Source organism: Solanum dulcamara, chromosome 3, assembly GCF_947179165.1.
Source record: "Solanum dulcamara chromosome 3, daSolDulc1.2, whole genome shotgun sequence".
Taxonomy (NCBI): Eukaryota; Viridiplantae; Streptophyta; class Magnoliopsida; order Solanales; family Solanaceae; genus Solanum; species Solanum dulcamara.
The window spans coordinates 71,523,661-71,544,686 of record NC_077239.1 but is presented as its reverse complement, the minus strand read 5'-3'; the positions used below and the strand labels follow the sequence as shown (position 1 = coordinate 71,544,686).

The 21,026-nt window shown below is 32.0% G+C and overlaps 1 protein-coding gene and 1 long non-coding RNA gene across 2 annotated transcripts; one reads left to right on the top strand and one right to left on the bottom strand.

Moving 5' to 3' along the window:
- Positions 1–7,535: 7,535 nt before the first annotated feature.
- Positions 7,536–8,586, bottom strand: LOC129881744 (FCS-Like Zinc finger 8-like). The gene has a single exon (XM_055955854.1). The coding sequence runs from the start codon at positions 8,445–8,447 to the stop codon at positions 7,812–7,814; it is 636 nt and encodes a 211-aa protein (XP_055811829.1). The 5' UTR covers positions 8,448–8,586; the 3' UTR covers positions 7,536–7,811.
- A 7,428-nt stretch (positions 8,587–16,014) lies between these two features.
- Positions 16,015–18,171, top strand: LOC129881743 (uncharacterized). The gene is made up of 3 exons (XR_008765687.1): positions 16,015–16,042; positions 16,908–16,949; positions 17,786–18,171. It is a non-coding gene; the product is annotated as an uncharacterized LOC129881743 (long non-coding RNA).
- The last annotated feature ends 2,855 nt before the right edge of the window (positions 18,172–21,026 follow it).

Genomic DNA, 21,026 nt, shown 5'->3' with positions numbered 1-21,026 from the left:
TAGTGGTATGCCAAGTTGGCTGAAGCCCTATACTCCAGAGGATACATCCACTCCTTAAATGACTATTCACTATTCCATAAGAAATTTGATAAGTCTGACTATATTTGTTGATGTTTGTGTAGATGATGTCATTTTAACTAGAACAAGTATTTCTAAGATTGAGGAACTCAAAACCTTCCTACATGATAAGTTCAAGATCAAGGACTTGGAAAAACTATATTATTTTCTTGGGATGAAAGTTTATAAGGAAGATAGTCTCATTATTTCACAAAGAAAGTTTGTCCTTGACATGTTGAAAACATACAACATTGCAAGTCCGAGTAGTTGTTCCTCTTCATTAGATCCTACAGTAAAGCTTCAAGCCAAGGAGGATACACATCTTTCCAATCCTCCATTCTACAGACAACTTGTTGGTAAACTGAATTTTCTGACCAGCACTAGAATGGACATGTCATATAGTATACAACACCCCAGTCAATACATGAAAGATTTCAGGAAACCACACTTGCAAACAACATTTCACTTATTGAGATACCTCAAAACAAATTCCACGTTGGGCATTTTTATGTCAAAAGATCAATTTTACAATGTCAAGGCTTACTGTGATTCTGATTGGGCTGCATGTCCTGATTCCAGGAAATCCGTAAGTGTACATTGTGTTGTTAAGAAATAGTCCCCTCAGCTGGAAATAAAAAAAAGAAGAAAATATATCCATATCCTCAGCAGAGGTTGAGTACAAATCCCTATGGAAAGTTGCAGGTGAGCTAGTGTGGCTGAGCAGGTTACTTACTGAATTTATAGTGCCACTATCAACTCCTATTGACGCATATTGTGATAGTCAATCAACTCTTCACATAGCTAGAAATCCCGTGTAAGAAATATAATGTAGACAAGACTCATTTCACTACATCACATAAACTCAGCTAACGAATTGGCAAATATTTTGACAAAGACACTAACTGGGATTAAACATCTGCAACTTTGAACAAGTTGTCAGTGTTCTCCACACCCTCAACTTGAGGGGGGGGGGGTATTAATATTAGCTACTAATTATATTAGTTTAATTAGTTAGTTAGTTAGTTGTTCCATTAATTAGTTAGCAATCTTTCATTAGTTAGTTAGATTCTGTTAGTTTGTTATCTGCTAGCTGTATAAGTTTGTTAGTTAGATATTTTCAATACTCACTTGTATAAATATATGAAGATTCATGATGGAAATCAATTAACAGATTTTTCCCAAATACCTTTCTTCTTCTGCAAGCTTTCTATCATGGATTGTGTCCATGGATTCTATGTGCATATCTTTTAACACTTATCAATGAAATAAATTTCTATTTATGAGGAATGAAAAATTAGATCATTTAAAGGACGAAACTTTGAAAATAAGTAAATTATGATAATTCAAAAAGAGACTATAATTATTGGAAGAATATATTATTAAATAATTATCAGGTATACTAATTCGAAAAATGGATCACCCGTGTTGAAGTTTGATGATTGTCAAATTTCCATTCAATTTCTTTAACTCACTACTATAATTCAAAAGCAAGTGTAGTCCTTCAAAATAGGAATGGTAGGATAACGTATTGTATTTACAATGTGATTAATCCACATACATAAGGCTTCAAAAGAAATTCTATTTTTTTTATTATTCCCCGTTTTTATAAAAAAAATAGCCAAGAGAAAATTTCAATATCTTGCAAAAACAGTGATTCCAGGATAAATTGCATGGAAGAATCGAATAACAGGATCAATCAATCATGCTCTGATACCATTGTAATAAAATTTGGAGCAAAGACAATGTTATATGTGTACCTTACATTTGCACCAGAATGTGTTGAATTTGCTACCAACTCAAAACAGCTCCAACGCCGACTTCGTCTCTCAAGAAAATGGAGTGCAATTATCACAACTAAGTGTCTTCTTAGTGTGTTGATTGAATTCTGAAATAAGAATAAATTTTCTTTTCTCTAGTTTTTGTTTTCTGTCTTACTATGTTTTCAATGAAAGTAGAAGACTGTTTTTCACTCTTCTTTTAAAAAATCCAGAATTATCTTTTAATTATTTATTTTTTAGAAATAAATAATACATTGAATTCGGTTGAGTAAGATCAGATCGGATCAGGTAGGTCCACATAAGCGACCCATGACCCAAAATTTAAAGAACCAAATAAATTAATCCAAACTCAATGGGATAATATTTCTTGGCACATTTAAGCTCTTGCTTTCGGAGGACCACTGGTGAACACGATCAACTTCAAAATTTTTCTTATTTTTTTTTCTCACCTTTCCTTCTCGCGAGTTAAGGACCTAATCTTGGGCGAGCTCGATCATACTTCAATCTTCATTCTTTTGCTTTAAATGGAGTCAAAATCACTTTTTTTTATCGTGTTCATCTGATACATTTTCTGCACATATAAAATTCGTAATAAGCTCAAAATACTCAAAATAACAATTTAACAATACAATTATGCATTATATAAAGCGATAACGTAATATAAATACATATTTATTGCCAAATATCACTCCACAATTCTGGCATCTCTAGTGAGCAGACCCTCTTTTCGCAATAATTTTTCATGGCTCTAATACCGTTTAGGAATGCATGCAGTCTAATGCTTTTGGGAGGCTTTTATTTAGGTGAACACAATATTCTTCAATCGCTTCCCAAAAAAATAGTTATTTGTTTTGTAATTGATACATTTAATAAGAATGACAAATAATATAAGAAAAAAATAAAAATATGACAAGCCATTAAATAAAAATTAATGTAAAATAATGATAAATGTAAGGAATAAAAAGAGTTGATAAGAGAAAGCAACGAAGAGAAAGAGAGGGCAATTAAGGGTTTATAAAGGTGGCTTTTGAAATTCTTAGACTTCAACCATTACACCAATTCATGAATGACAATATTGCTACACGGTTATTTTAATAGTTAGAACCGTCATTATTTTTATGTATAGCTTTTTTTTTTCTTTTTCCGGTATCACATCTGTGAGAACAAAATAGGAAAAAGTTTTAAAAATTGAAAAATAAAAAAATACTATGGTTGGTGAAATTGAGGAAAGCAGTAAATTTAGAAATCTAGAAAGATAAATTGTTTTAAACGGACAATTTTATCTTAAATGAGGTGTCTTTTGATTATAGGTAACTTACACAAATTTCATTATTTTAGAGTTAATTTCTTAAATTCTTGCAATATTACATTCTTTATCATACATTGGACCTTGAATACGTGTATTTGTCTCTTCAAGATATATGTATTCGAGATATGTTTATGACAGATACATACTATTAGTGTATCTAATTAAAGGATATAACTGAAAGTCATTAGTTAAGAAATGTGTTTACATAAGGGATATAACTGAACATCCTTCAAAAATTTAGATTAACGCTTTTCAATACTCAACATATCTTTTGCAACAATACCAACTCAAACAAAGCTTATTTGAAGAAATTCAATTTTTAAACTTTGAAGTTTCAAACTTCAACAACGATTGAACTTCAATTATATGTTGGGTTTGTGAAAGAAAAATTAATAAGAATATGTTGTAAACAACAATAAAATTTCATTATGAAGCAGGGTGAAAAATAAGTATTTTTTGTAAGTCAATTGAGATGAAGATCGAAGAAAAATTATTGAGATGATTTTTCGAAATAAAAATTCAATGCCATTAAAAGTAGAGTAGTTGGATCTATTTGTTTTTCATGGTAGAAGATAGCAAAAATAAGATTTCTTTGATTGTGGGTATGTGAAAGAAAACGTAAGAAAAATTTATTGTTAACAATGATGGAGTTTCATCATGGAGGAAGACATGAAATTGGGCCAATTTAGATTGGCATTAAAAAACTTGGCTAAATTATGTAATACAACCTTATGATCTGCACTAAAGTGTATATCTTAACTAAATTAAATAAATAAATAAATAAGAAAGAGAGAAAATTGGAAAGAATTCTGAATTTTTTTTAAAAAGATAAATATCTTTCTTGATTTATGGAGCATGCCACATCACTGATCTAATATCTAACTTTATATTATATATAGATTAGTGGGAATATTAATTTCATTTCGAACGATATTGAGAGGTCATAGGTTATTCGTAAAGTTAGAATGAGTTGTTGACATCGAAATTTTGTGAGATTCTACAAGATGAGTTCAATTTCAATTAGGGTATTTTTCGGATGCAATTTTACCCTAAACTCTAAGTACCTACATAAAATGTAATATATATATTCTTGCATCTCAAAAATTTCATAAATTCAAGGAATATTTATAAAAAATTGATCAAGATGTGGCCGAATTCTTCTCGACAATTAAATAAAGGGCAGCCCGGTGCACTTAAGCTCCCGCTATGCGCAGGGTCCGGGGAAGGGCCCGACCACAAGGGTCTGTTGTACGCAGCCTTACCTTGCATTTCTGCCAGAGGCTGTTTCTTTCATAAAAATCTACAAAATTCTTTCATGAAAATCAAACAAATTTCAAGAAGGTCCACCTGGTCCTAGTCCAAGAAATATGTCACTAATGGCTCTCGAATCACAAAGAAATCTTAGGAAAGAAGAATCAACAGATAAACAGATTTATACCCTCATTGTTTATTAATAAAATTATGTTTCTTCATATTTTATAAGTGATTGCAATTTATTTTCTATCACTTTCAAATTTGTTGCAAACACATTCTGGCACTCTTAATGTGACCAAATCTGTCCTTCATCTCTTTTCTTACAAATTAGATCTACAAAACTGAAGCTTCAATACCGCAAATATAGAAACTCCATTTTTATGGGTATTTCAAGTCTCATCTTTGAGTTTCATCAAATCTACACTCTAACAAGCCTTTAAGTAGGAGACATTTGTAGACATCAAAATTTTGTGACACTCTACAAGATGAATTCAATTTCAGCTAAGGTTTTTGGAAGCAACTCTATCCTAAATCCTAGCTCATGCTTATATAAAAAGTAATATATTCCCTTGAACATGAACAAGTATCTCAAAAACTTCATAAATTTCGTAAATATATTCATAAAGATCAGATCAAGATGTGGCCAAACTCTTGTTAACACTAAATATTTCAAGTAGATCTACAGAATCACTTCATGGAGATCAAATAAATTGCAAGGAGGTCCACATCATCCTAGTTCGATAAATACTCCATTAACGGTCTTCGAATTACGAAAATATCTCAGGAAAGAAGAATCAAGGGATAAACAAATTTATACCCACATTATTTTATCAATACAATTATGTTTCTTCATATTTTATTTGTGATTTCAATTTATTGTCTATCATTCTAAAATTTGTTGCACACATGAGTATCTAACTTTTCGATATAAATTTAAGGGGTAAATATGTCTTTTCCTGTAATAATAAAAATATGGCTTTTCCTGTAATAATAACAACATGTCGAGATGTGTTGACATCATTAAAAGCAACAAGGAGGAGTAATTAAAATCAAAATAATAAGAGCCCGTTTGAGAGGCAGTATTAATAAGAATAGTCTCTGGATTAAAATTTAGTCTAGCAAATTCATTGTTTGGTTACTTTATTCAACTTAATTCCTGGATTAGTTATACACCATCTGAGGCCTTATTTTAGCCCTATAAAATAGAAGGATAACTAATCCAAGGTTTAACAATCCTTGGATAAGACACCTAAATAACTAAACTATCCCTCAATCCTTTTTTTTAAATTTATTTTGTAATTTGATGTCCTTTTTATTTATATTGAAATGGTTATACGTGTTCTTTTTAATTCTCCAAACTCGTTTAGTGTAATTTGATGATTTCACAAAGTAATATTTTTTTTCTCCATGTTTGGTTTGCTATACTGGGTTGATCTTTATCTTTTCTGTTTTTTTTTTTTAAAAAATAAGTTTCAGGTATTTGAGCAATTTAAGTAGCAATAAATATATGTCAAATTTAAGTTATAATGATCAACAAAAAATTAGAAATATATTGTGCTATCAAAGATTTCCATAGTGGCACATCATACCTCAAAATTAATAATAATTTTAAAAATATATTTTAGTATTTAACTTGACTAGTTAAAAAAAATTTGTGGCACACTTTTTATCATGGCAATGAGGAAGGCATCCATCTCACATTGCTCTCCATGATTTTTATGTTACTTATCACAATATGTTTGCTAAGTGTGGAAAGATGAACCATGCAAAATATCTGAGGAATGTTCTGAATTTTGTGGTAGTGTAACCCTCTCTGCTATAATGGACACTCTTTTTGTGAGGCTTATAACAATATTCAGACTGGAGCTATTAGAAAAAAATTACAACATAATTAAATAGGAGTCTCTGATTATACACAAAAATGATTGTACTATTAAATATATATTTTTTCACATGTTAGAAATAATAAAGATTTCCAATAGTAATTGAGAAAAAAAAAATCTTGACTAGTTAACTGAAAAAGAAAATCCTACAAAAATTCAAGGGTATAATAGTAAAGAAGATTTTTATAGAGTTTTATTCTTAAATAATTCAAGTGAAAAAATAGCAAACATGGCAACGAAATTGTTCTTCTCGTATCTAGTTAGGTCACAAAAAAAACAATATATTATCTATCTTAATTCAGTTACATGAAATAAAAAATCCAATAATAATACATGGGTATAATAAAAAAGAAGCTTTTTATAGAGCTTTAAGCCAAACATCAAATTTGGTGGAAAGTAATGAATCATACACTTAATAAAAAAATAATCCCTGCATTACGTCCATATCATAATTTAGAAAAAGACCTTAGGCTTACTAATTCCTATATTATTAATTTTTATACCGTCGCTATTTCAATTCGTTCATGACTATAATGAATGTTACATAAGACCAGCTGCTAAAAATGACAAAGTTCTATCTCCTGATGCTAAATATTAATATGGAAAAGTCTCACTAGTCCGAAAATCATCATTCAAAATTAAAGGAAGTTTTCTTTAACTTGATCATTACATCTTTATTACTTCTTTTTTTTTTCATTTATTTATTTGATTGATTTGATACAAAGTCTAAAAAAATTAAGAAATTCTTTGAATCAGGTAAATTTCAAACTAAAAATATATAGAATGTATCAAAATATCTTTTAATTTTATGATCATAAACATGTCAGGTGAAAAATTAAAATTAAAAAGTTGTCAAAAGAGAAAAGATACATTTTTTTTGAAAATAATTAAAAAGAAAAGGAAGACATATAAATTATTAGCCTGTTTGGATTGACTTATTTTTAAGCAACTTATAAGTTAAAAAAAAAGAGTAAGTGCAGGTCAACTTTTTATTTTGACTTATAAGCTGTTTTCAACTTATAAACTGGTTAAAATAAGTTCATCCAAATAAATCCAACTATTTATTAGGGCTTATTTTAAGCACAAAACGATTTTAAATTTGTCAGTCAAGCACTCAAAAAAAGCTGAAAACAACTTATAAGCCAATTCAAACGGCGTTATAACGGAGGGGTAACTTGGAGTGCTACTAGAATAAGCATTCAGATCAGAGTCAGATATAGCATTGTGACGCAAATGAATCAAATACTTTCCACGTAGAGCCTAAAATTATGTATATAAATCTATTAAAATTACAATACATAGCAGATATAAACCTAAAATTTGAAAAATATAACAAACTTAATGCTAACAATTTTAAATATTAAACTCATGAAGACAAATCATTGAACATATTAAAATGTTATGAACCATAGATAAATTATACACAAGCAGCTAAAGAAGAGAAGTTGGTTTTGGTTCAGCTTTGCCTGTACATGTAGCATTGTCTTTTGCCCTCTTCAACATCAACTTCACAAGAGTGACAAATCTTAATTAGCATGAACATTGATTCTCCTTTTTGGATTCAGACAAAACAGAGCAACTCTGAACAACACAATTATCAAATATATGAGTTGTTTTTGGATTAGGACCATGAGTGATCACACATGTATAGTCTTCTGAACTCTCCATTTCCTTCAAACTTAATGATGAATCTTTTTCATCTTCTTCTTTTACATTTCCAAATGCTAAGACTTGAGAATCTTTAGTCTTGATACCAAAATCTTTAAGCTCTGTTCCAAACAGAACCATTCTGCAAGTAGTGTTATTTTTCTCTTCATTCTCAATAGGGTCCAACAGAGCAAGTTTAATACCTTCTAAAGTTGAATGCTTTTTGTCCATATAAGTGATTGAATTTGTGCTGTTTCTGTCATATCCAAAAGGGTTTCCAAGATTGAACATTTTTTTGCTATCAATAATGGATTTTGGGCTAATTTCTGACTCAACAATATCAGATAGGCTTCTGGTTAAAAGACCATTGAAAAATCTTGGAGAAGCTAAAAAGGATGAAATGGGGTTGTTGTTTGTATTGCTTTGGATTGGAGAAGAAAAGGAGTTGTTGTCAGTCATGGGACTCTGTTTTCTGCTCATAGCTCTTCTTGAATTGTTCCTCAGCATTACCATTAACATTTAGTAACAAATTTTTTTCTCAGAAAGAAAAAAACAGAGTTCAAGAACACATAATGATTAATTTGAAGTTGGAAGATAGACTAGGGGACTTCTATTTGCCCTTTTTAGGCAAGAAGTGAAGAAGTTCTTTTACACGCAACTTTAATATTCTATGAGTTTTAATGGTCATCTAAATTTTGTCCTTGTCATTGAAATTGAAACGAAAGCCAAGGAGGGGCCATTAAATTAAAATTAAAATGATGATAATGCAAATGCATCTTTGGTCTTGGTTAGATCTAGAGCGGTCAAAATGGATTGACCCGACCTAATCCAACTCAACTCAATCTTAAAGTATTAGCGAGTTAAATGAGTTAAGATGAACTGACTATTTTAATTTAAGGGTCTATAAAATAACAGTCCAATCCAGTTCTAAGCAGGCTACGAATTGAAACGAGTTAACCCTTCAATAAAAAAAAATAGACAATATGACCTTTTAGAAAAACTATTGAACATTGATCAGTACAACGCCAATACATCAAAAATTCACATATCCATGAGTTTCACACACTTTAGTGGAATACTTACAAAATACTAGGACATGCAAGATACAACAATCAACAATCATAAGATTCATCATAACAACATACATTACTTGATCATTTTTTCATAAACTAGACAAGAAAAGAGAAACGAGGCATAAACACAAAAGTAAAAGAGGTCAAGATTAATAGTTATAATAACTTCAATTGCTTAGTTGTTGAAGATTTGACAAAATAAGACACTGCTTAAAATATATATAATATATATTAGAACAATTACCCAATTACACTCATTTATTTACCATATTTTCCATTACTCCCATTAATTTCAAAAACTTTCAAAAATCTCTTCTTTCCATCTAGATACATTAATTAAGTAATTTAGATACATTGATTCTGATTCATAAATTATCTCTATGTTCAATGTATCATCCTTTAAATGTTACCTGCTAATACCTAAAATCCTAATTAATGTATCTGAATTGCTGAATTAATGTATCCAGATTACTGAATTAATGTATCCAGATTACCATTTTTTAAGGGATTTCTGTAAATTAAAAATGGTATGGAGAAATGGTAATTAACTCTCTACACTATGTGATTCCTAAAAAATCTACATAAATATTTTTAAAATTCATGACCACGGGTTGACTTCTAAGGCTCGCAGGCTGAGCCCATAAGGCCGGCGGGCCAAATGAGGCTAGGCTAAAAAGCATCGTTCTTAAATGAGCTGGAAAAAAATTAGCCCAACCTCACTTAATTCAAGGGTTGGATTAGGCCGGCCTCACGAGCCAAGCCCATTTTGGCAGCTCTAGTTAGACCCAACAATTGAATTGTTTATTTTTTTGTTTTTCTATTTGATGTCTGATATGAGATATCAACATTAGAGTCCGACTAATTTGAATTGGTGTTGCATAGCGAGGATCTCATTTTGGGGAAAGCACTCTCTATCAATGATTTTATCATATTCAAAGCTCGAACTCGAGACCTATGATTAACGGAGGAACAACCTCATTTACTGCACCATATTTTTTTTCCGAAGAAAAAACTCGTTATTTAAGTGAGATTTCATCTTGTGAATTAGAATGAGTGACTATTTACTGGAAGATAAAAGTAATGTGTAAAAATATTTGATTGCTCTCAAACATGTTTGATCATGTCGATTATATATACGAAAGCAAACAACTTAAAATCAAATTAACCAGCGCCATTAAAAAGAAGAAGAAAAAAAATATATATGACTCCAAATGATATACACGTACTGAAGATTAGGTTGATAAATTAAAGTGCAACATAAATATGTACAGTATTTTTTTTTTCTAATAAAATCATCCTAAGTTAATAACCAAAGATTAGGATAAAAAAAAATCTTAAAACAATCAAAGACATTGATAACTGGATATAACGTTAGCAATATATCAATAATATTTGGTCTTTGATCCACTTGAGTGATTGGCCTACTTAACATGGCCATTTTATTTATTGAGACGTGTTATGGTAAAAACAGAAAAAACACTGATTTGGTTGAAAGAAAAACGAAAACACTGGTTTTATGTCAGGAAAAGAAAAAAATGTTCTTTATTTAGCAAGGTAGATTTGCACAAATGAGATGATTTGAGGCTGCTAATTATAATTTGTTCCATAAGAATATTATTAAATTATTCACAAGACTTATCAAATTGATAATCTTTTGTTTTTTTGACTAGTTATGCTTGATTGACAGATTTAGTCTTGTTTACAAGTTATATTGGATAGAGCACAGTAATATCTCCATTCTAGTTAACTCCGGCGAACATGGCTTTCTTAAACAATTGGTTTCACGTCCGAATAAAGGAGTATTGTGGTAAGTCTGCGTCTAGCATAAACCTTATTAATTCATGATAAATTTTTAAAATACAGAATTTGTTGGGACGTGCCCACCTAGGCACGCGTTACATCAAAGGCCCAAAGGTGCTGAAAAATGAGCAAGGAGTTGTATCACATAGTCGCTTTGGTGTAGGGGGCTTTGAGCAAGGGTTTCCGCATCATGAATGAGTGTAAATAAAGAAGTAAGTTCTGCCACATCAACGCCCGAATGTGGTGCAAAATGTGAAGGGGTTCCCGTATTATGGAAAAATGCAAGAAGTTATTTCTGTCGTATCGGCATCCCAATAAATTCATACAAATTTATTAATTTAAAAATTATTTTGAGATTTACTAATTTATGTACATATTTATTGAATTAATATAAAAAAAGCATTATACATAACGTACAACGTATTATGTATGATTCATTAATTTTTTTTGGGCGAAATAGTCTGATGGACACTTGTACTTGTATGAGTTTGTATTTTATACCCTAATACTTAATTATTTGTCAACTGAACCCTTAAATTTATTGAAACATAATATTTTAAACTCTTTCTCATATCTCATGTGTGTGCGTGTAGTACACTAGTTTACATATGAAATTTTATGTCATTTTTAATGACACATTATTATTATTATTATTATTATTATTATTATTATTATTATTATTATTATTATTATTAATAATGAAACATTAGAAATTAAATATTAAAAATAAACAAAAAAGGTGCAATTTTTTCTCTCACGCTATACCTCATTTCCCCATTCTCCACTTCATCTTCCTCATTCCCACCCCTCACCCCTCATCCAAAAATAAAAAACCACCTTCTGCCTCCACCATTTTCATCTTCTTCACACCCAAGAACTTTCTCAATCACAAAAAATTGTTAGCCGTTGTAATGTAATAGATCGTAATTAACCTTTTTACATGTTTTAAAAGGGGATTCTATTTATTTTGATTTGGAAAAAAAAGATATTAAAAAACATTTCAAGTTGGGGAAAAATGTGTTTATGAGAGTAAATACAAGCAATAGATCTTGAAAAATTAAGTTAATAAAAATGGTGAACAAGTATATTTTTTAGCAAAAACTTTTTTCATTTTTTTTATGATCATGGTGATGGGGTGTCCGTCAAAGAAGAAGAAGAAAGTATGGTAACGTGAGGAATGAAATGAAAGAGGGAATGATGAATTGATGAATGAATGGGCTGGAGAAGAAGAGAGAAAGTGTAGGGGTGGCAGTGGGGGGCGAGGTTGGGCTGAAGAAGAAGATAAAGGGGTGGGGGTGGCAGTGGGGGTGGGGCGGAAGGGATTTGAGAATTTTTTTTTTTAAAATTTATTTTTATCGTTTTCTCTTATAACTTTGAGATTGTTAAAATAAAAATATTGCATTCATCTACCTCAAAACGTGTGTAGTCACACATTTGTTCAACTCAATCATTTTAATGTCACATAAGCTCAATCAATGGTCAGAAGGGTTTAAAATTCTCATTTTAATTGAATTTAAAGATTCAATTGACAAATGGTTAAGTAGAAGGGTCTAGAATACAAACACATACAAGTATAAGAGTCCATCACACCATTTTATTTTTTTTAATTAAATGATCCATTGTAATGTTCATTGTAACTAATAAATCAATGTAATGTTCCTTGTTTCCTAATAACCAAATATTATTCATTGTATTTTTATTAAAAACATTCATGTTTGATGGTGAGAGAATAAATATTGAGGATGATATAATACCTTTGAAAGCAGTTTAAGGAAGCACTTATTGCGTCTAAAACTCTTCATAATTTTTTGGTGAAGTTCGAAAAAACAACACCGAAACTTTTTTATGCAATAAGAAAAATTAGAGATGAGTTTCAAGTAGATTTAAATTTGAACAAAAAATAAAAAAAAATACTACAATCATATTACACTAAATTGTTGTAGATATTTCTGTAATTTAAAAAAAATAATTAATTTATAACATTAATGGGATCATATATTTATATAGGAGTCTTTTGAAAATATATTATCTTATTAAAATCAGTGTTGATATTATCTTAGAGAGTTTATTAATTTATTGAGTATTAATTTAGAGAGGTTCTACTACACTCAAATACATCGATACATCATAAATAACAAGGAACATATACACTTCAATTGCTTCTCAAATAAATCCCAGTGATGAATACACTATAAAAACACTCAAATATGTTGATACATGAATACAATGCATATATATGTATGATTCCTTGAAAATCCTCCAAATCTACCTTAAATTTGCACTAGAACAGCTTAAATTCGAGATATGAACTCCTAATTATTGTCACAATCTCGATCTCCGTGATTGGCACCCACACTAACCCTTCGATGGAGAACCGCTATTATAGTCTGAACTTGGATTATTTGCAAAATATAAGACATTTAAATATGTGGAAGAAGGTTTAATAAATAAGGAACGACTGAGTTTACTCAGTTTCCATAAACTCAGAAATATCCAACTATCAATCTCAAAAATGCAAAATTTAACTCCTAGAAATTGAAAGTCGAATGTACTAAAACTCTAGCAAATCATCAAGTCTAAGGAAGGGAATACGGTCCCAATAAGTCATAAAATAAACAGTGTTTAAAATCAAGTCTTGAAAGAAGGACTAAAGTAGGAAGAGTCCACGACAACCTGAAGGAATAACTCACCCTTAGACTCTGGCAGCTAACGATCTTCTATGCGAGGTATCACCTGTCTCGATCCGAATCTAGGTGTGATTTGATTCCTAGAACCCATAATCAATGGTGGATAATCATTGGGGGAAGGGTTTTGGCCTGAAACTAATGGTAGGCGATAGACTTAGATGGGGTTAGGATCATAGGTTGGTCTAAGAAGGGAAATTATGTTATAATTCATGTAAATTAGGCCTTGTATTGATCCTTTGCATGTTGTTACTATTTCTAGACCAAGAACAAGTTGGATGAATCCGAAAGGGAAAGCTCATACACTTTACAGTGATCAAGCTTGAATCCGAGGTAGGCAATAATTTATTTACTATATGTTATTCATGCACTACATATGTGTCTATGAATAGGGAAACATGCAATAATATGTGTGAAATTATTACTTATTGCTATGATGTGTAATGAACCTGTTCTTGGTAGCTGTGATGGTTTGTCTATTCATTGTGGTTGTGGCTGAATTATACGCTTGGATCGGGTTTTACGTTCCGATACACATTTAAATTGGAGTCATGTTTCGACACACATATTGATCGGGTGTCACATTTCGATATAACCTTGAACCAAGTGTCACGTTCCGACATATGAATAAATGGTGGCAGGTCCCATGAGAGGACCCTTATGTTAAATTGCATGATAATGAGAATGATGAAAGTACTGGTTAGGAGATGATTTTGGTGTTAAGTCTGTTCTGTCTATATATATATATATATATATATGTGCTTACTGTGCAATTTTTACTTGTTCAGGACTCACTTACTAGCATGCTGCATGATCCTACCAATACACTATTAATTTATATACTAATACTGCACTTGCTCTGTCATATTTGACTATAGGATATATTCAGTCGACAAAGGCAATGTGATGACCCTAAAGATCATTTTTGAATATTTTTATAAAAATATTATTTTACCCCTCTCGGTAGTTTTTTTGAGTCATATTTGATTGATATCAGATGTCGATTACGTAGTTTTCTTGAAAAGTTAATTTTTGGTAAACTTTGAGTTTTAGAGGTTTAAAATGGCTTAAAAGTGATATTTGAGGTCATTCAGAGTTTCGAGTCTCGAAATAAAATTTTGTCAATTCCATCAGTTCCTAAACATTAAAATTAGTCTAGGAGAGTTGACAAAATCACATTTTGGGTCATATCTTGGATTTGAGGTGTTAAGTAGGAAATATTTGAGTTTCTGGCCATACATTTGGCTTTGATCAACATTTGGGGATCAGATGCTCTGAATTGAATTCTGACGACTCCGCTAGATTTGGAGGGTGATTTTAGGCCTAGGAAGAGTTCTTTTGTATTTTCCAGAAGCTCCGAGAGCGTTTTTGTCTTTTGAGGCATAAAGTTGATTTAATTGTGGCTTTTTAGTTTTTGAATCAAAGAGACCTCGAAATCAAATTTTTATGATTCCATTGAGTCTGGAACGTTGATTTTAGTAGAGTTACATATATGATTTGTCTATACAAGGTTCCGAATGAATTCTGAGGGTCATTCGGAGACTTTGAGACTTAAGGAAACATTGCTATTATCTGGTGCCGCCACTATGTGCTTCGCGTTCGCGGAGTCAGAGGCCACGATCGTGGAAGTCATTGATCTTGACCTTTGCATTCGCGGGAGCTCCACCGCATTCGCTGAAGCCCGATTCATTGGTCGTCGCATTCGTAGGATCCTAACCGCATTGCGATGACCACTAGTCTGTTCTGTATATATATATGTGATTACTGTACAATTTTTACTTGTTCATGACTCGCTTACTGGAATGCCACGTGAGCCTACCAATACACCATTGATTTTATATATTGATACTACATTTTCTCTGTCATGTTGATTGTAATGCATATTTGTTACATTCCGTATTTTTTTGCATTTTGGATTATTCGTAAGCTAACGATTATAAATTCAAGGACTTTTAATTTTGAATTTTAAAGGGACATGATTTGTTGTAGATGCCAAGTTATATGAATAATTTATGTGTAGTAAAATACATCTCAAGAAGGACCCTTAAGCCAAATCAAAATAGAAGCCATTAAATATGTTTTTCTTAAAGTCACGTTTCGGGTAAGCTGACTTCGAGAGGCCATAAACTCTTTATAATTTGAGAATTTTGGAAAACTCTCAACATGAAAGTTGTAGATAATTGAAATATCTTTCCAACCATAGGTCATGGGACGAAATGTGATATCGGAGTAATAAGATATAGACGTTTTAAGTCTGACAGGCCAAGCTAAATAGTGAATTCGGTCCAACCCAATTCTAATTCGGGTCAGGCCCAATACCCACGAAATTAATCCAATTTCTATGTCTTCCTTCATAGTTTAGACTAAGAAAATATCCAGAAAATTTCCAGAGAGAGAGAGAGGAGAAGTTCTTGAGAGAAAAACCAAATCCGACCAAAATTTGAGTCCCAAAATCCGAAGCTCATGAAGAGAAAATTGTTGTACATCGCGTTGGCTTCAATTTGAGCTAAAAATTAGCCAATAAGGAGAAGATTTTATGTGGTGCTGCAAATTTAAGGTAATATTAAAGCCTCCTTTTCATTGTTAACAAGTTTAGTTAGAGTTTTAACGGATTAGAACGGAGAAAATAGTGTTATAAACTAGTTTGGTGATTTGTTGAGAGTTATGGGTTAAAGGGTTGTTTTAGGTAGATTAAATAGATGGAATTATCTTAGTGATGATGTATAATAATGGTTGATATTGTTTTGATGTTGCTGATGAGTTGTTGTTCTTGAATTTGGAGGAAAAAGGTGTATGAAGATTATGAATGTTCAAACCCGTTTTTGGAATTGAGTAGCTGGTAGTAATTCTGGAATATCTCATTGTGTAGACCTTCGATTTTAGATATTAAACATGTTTTGGAAAGCTAATACACGTACCTACAACTCTTTTGTTTATGTCTTAGTCTATATCTGCTGTTATTATGTCGAAAACGGAGCATGAATCATAAGACAAATTCTGTCCAAATTCTGGATTGAAAATTCCTTCATGTATAGCTGTTCGTATTTTGATGATATCTCTTTGTAGAAAATGAATTTTGAGTTGATTTCTTTTGAATTGGAAACATAAGACAGAGATCTAAATATTTCATGAAGGTTATAAAGTCCAGTTTTGCCGTTTTCATTTTCAAAATTTATATACAATGTGAGGTACTTGACTTTCCGAATTTACTGCTTTGGTAACATGAATAATAAATCTTATTTTGTGTCAATATTTTGGATTGTTGATGTTGGTTGATGATTATATGGCTGGTTTGAAAGTGGGAAAAGTAAGCGGTATAGGGGAGGTGCTGTCCAATTTTTTTTTAGAAATAACCTACTAACGATAGACTACGTTTTATTCTTATCCATAGCTTAATCATAGTGCTTAACATTTTAATATAGGTTGAGACAATATTGGACAACATATACGTATAAACGCTAAAGGTATGTAAAGTTAACATTTTCTTCTTTTGGCATGATCCATATGAAACGAACGAATGACGTATGCTTAAATTCCAAAGAAACTCTTATTCGTAGATATACTCGGATGGCTACCGTTCTTGATTTTCAAAATTTATATTGTTATGTCTTGACTCATGTGTATGATTCCAGCCATCCTAGTAGGTATAACTCATATTGTGGTATAATTCATATTTTAATATAATCCATAATTGGTGTGATTCATAATGACTATTGTCTTGGGTTTCAAATGATGGACTATTTTGCTTATTCTATTAAGTCTCCGATAATGATCAAATTTCACAAGGTTGCTAATGATACCTTATTCGTGCATATTGTTATGGTATTATTCACCGAGTCCTATGATAGGCCGGGTATGTTATCATGTATGGATTCCACTATATTATTCACCGAGTCCCTTACTAGAGGACCGGGTACGTGATATGATAATATGATATTATAATGATATGACAATATAATTATGGCACCGAGTCCCATAATGGGCCGGATACGGTATCAGTGTACACTACTCTATTCACCGAGTCCCTTGCTAGAGGGCCGGGTATGGTATATATATACATATGACGATATATTGATATAATTGTGACACCGAGTCGCATAACGGGCCAGGTACGATATATGATGATGATATGCATGTCTTCATTTTATAAGACACAGGTACAGTGATTTATTGATTATGATACTTGACTCCTGAATCTTTATTTCAGATGTGATCTCCTTTACGATATTTTATGCTTTATATACTCGGTACATATTTCGTACTGGCCCCTTCTTCGGGGGGCTGCGTTTCGTGCCCGCAGGTACAGATACTCATTTTGGAGAGCCGCCACCTTAGGATTCTACTCAACGGGTTGAAGTGCTCCATTGTCTCGGAGCCTAAACTTTTGGTACTAATCCTTATAATGTATATATTTGTGTATTTAGGGGTACGGCGGGCCCCTGTCCCGTCATATGCTATTGTTAATCCTCTTAGAGGTCTGTAGACACATGAGTGGGTTGTATGTAGATGTTGTCTGGTGTACTAGTATGGCTTATGTTTTTGGACATTTACATTCGGAGTGAAAGCCTTGTCGGCTTACGTATTATGTTATCTTATTTTTGACAATTAAGACTCCCCAAGAAATAGCTGATTTTGGTATATATATAAGTGACCGTTTGAGACAACGTGCTACCCATATAAATTCTATATCGTGTTTAATTATCGATTGACAATAGATAATATATGTGTATACGAGTGTCCAATTCGGACACTAGTCACGGCCTACGGGGCTAGGTCGTGACAAAATTTAGCTGGCTGTGGCGATGTAATGACCCTGAATTATTTTTGGAATTTTTTATTAAAATACTATTTTAATCTTCCCGGTAGTTTTTTTGAGTTATATTTGATTGATATCTGATTTTAGTTTCGTAGTTTTCTTTAAAATTTGAGATTTTTGGTAAACTTTGAGTTTTAGAGGTTTAAAATGGCTCAAAAGTGGTATTTGAGGTTATTCAGAGTTGCAAGTGTCAAAATGGAATTCCTTCGATTCCATCAGTTTCGAAATATTGAATTAATCTAGAAGAGTTGATGAAATCACATTTGGGTCATATCGTGGATTTAAGGTGTTGAGTTAAAAATATTTAAATTTCTAGCCATATATTTTACTTTGATCAACATTTAGGGATCGGATGCTCGAAATTAAATTCCAACGACTCCGCTAGATTTGAAGGGTGATTTTAGGCCTAAGAAAAGTTCTTGTGCTTCGCATTCGAGGAGTGGGAGGCCGTGATCGCGGAAGGCATTGATCTTGACCTTCGCGTTCGCGGGACCTCCATCCCATTCACGGAAGCCCGATTTATTAGCCATCGCGTTCATGGGAACCTGACCGCATTCGCGATGACCATTAACCTTAACCTCTGCGTTCGTGGAGTAAGTGGACCGCGATCGCGAAAAGGAAAAGTGGCCTGAATAGTGTTCTTCTAAAATTGGGAAGGGGTTATTTATACACTATTTTTGGATTTAAAGCTTGGTAAGGATAATTTTTGGAGAGCATTTTCTCGTGGAAACTTCGTGGGTAAGTTGCTTTGACTCTTTTCTACCATTATCCATTGATTATTAAAATTATTAGCATGAAATTGAGGTTTTTGAAATGAAGAAATTTGAGTTTCAACAACTTGAATTAGTTTTAATATTTTGATGATTTTGAGCTCGTTTTAAGTCCGAATCCTCTTCCGTTTTCACTAGTAAATCTCAAATATCTTGAGGATGTTATTCATGTAAAATTTTTGAAATTTTCTTGTCATTTTTGGAATCGGATTTGTTGGGCATTTTGGGTTAGTTTCGACTCGATTTTCAAATCCCAAATCTTATTGAATTGTCTAGTATGAATCGTTCGGTTGGGCTGATTTCTGTGCAGGTTGTAGTCTGGAGGTTCGAATGGGTTGTAGAGTTCGTGTAGTTTATTAGATTTATTTAGTTTTTCTAGTTTGCTTGTTGGGTACCGTATTGTTTGGTACTCATTCTTGCTTCTACACTTGTGTAGGTTCTAATCCTGGATCTTGATCACCATATCTTTTTGATCATTCAAGGCTTCCAGGATTTTTGGGAGAGGTAGCTATTTTCATTCAACATATTCTCACATTTTATATACTTTTATGCTTTATTCTACTTGAGAGTTTAAGACAGATTGAGACTATATTTTATTTCAGTTTTATTTTCTTTAGAGGCTTGTATATGTGCCAACCAATCTTTGGGGTAATTTAAGTTGAAAGACTTCCGTTTTTTATTATTTACCTATTAGACAATTTTTATTTTATTTATCGAAATATTGAGTTTTAGGCTGACTTTTTCGATAGAAAAGGACAGGTGCCATCACACCCAGATTAGGGTCGTGACAAATTGGTATTAGACGGCTAGGTTCATAGGTCTCACATGTACAAACCAAGTCTAAGTAGAGTCTCGAAGATCGGTACATATATATTTTTACTTATCTTCGAGAGGCTATGAAGTCTGTTAGAAAATACGTTCACTTCTTGATTTTATATGGTGCGTCCTTGATCCGATCTAATTTCTATCATTTCAATCTGTCATCTCTCTTATAGTGATGACTCGTGCTTGGTGCTACGTGTGAGAAATTGAGGTGTTGTCTCTTGGTGTTAGTGTTGGATCTGGTGTTGAGGCGTAAGTGATATAATTATGGAAAGGATGCATAGTCAGACTTGGAATGATCTGCGCCTCAAAAAGGATGAATAAGGTTGTGGTTCAACAATATGTTTCAAGGTTATGGCATTGAAAGATGAACAATCGTTAAGAGACTTAATGAACATCACATCCTGTCTAGTTAGTTATTCAGAAATGAAAAATTGCATTGGTGTGGCTTATTCAACATCTAAAGTGGTTTGACAATGAAGAATGATATAATTAGGAGAATGAGTATTCGGTGAGTATTGTGACTTTGTGGACTACAAACTATGAAATTCATATAAAGAAATGTGTTGCGTATTGTATTATAATAATAATATTGCGCCAATCGAGATTATAATTTCCACGATAATTTTATAGAGTGGGTGTATATCAGAAAGGTTATGATAAGTATATTGTCGCGATACCTGTGTTTACTTGGGTGAGGTTATGGGTTGTGTTGCTTCTGCTATTGACCTGGCTTACGGAATGGTGCTTATCACTTTTGGCTAGAAACTGAAATACTTTGGTAGTGTTTTGTTAGCTATTTAATGGGTATAAATGTGCGGACTATTTGGGTACGGTCTTCTCAATAGATATGATATGATATAGTGATGGATCTAGCAGATATTTGCGGTGTGGTACTTGTGATTCATGGAAACAGAGACATCTATGAAGTTATCAGCAATTTCACCTACTCGAGTAACAAGGTTTTGATATTGCATACTCACTTGAGAAATTAAGAAATTGTTACTATGAACGCTTGGATTAAACATTGTTTATAAGAAAAATTATAGTGGTAGATTGAGTGAATTGATCATATTATATCTCTTCGTCAAGGTGTGACATCGGAGAATTCGGGAATGATAATCATGTCTCTA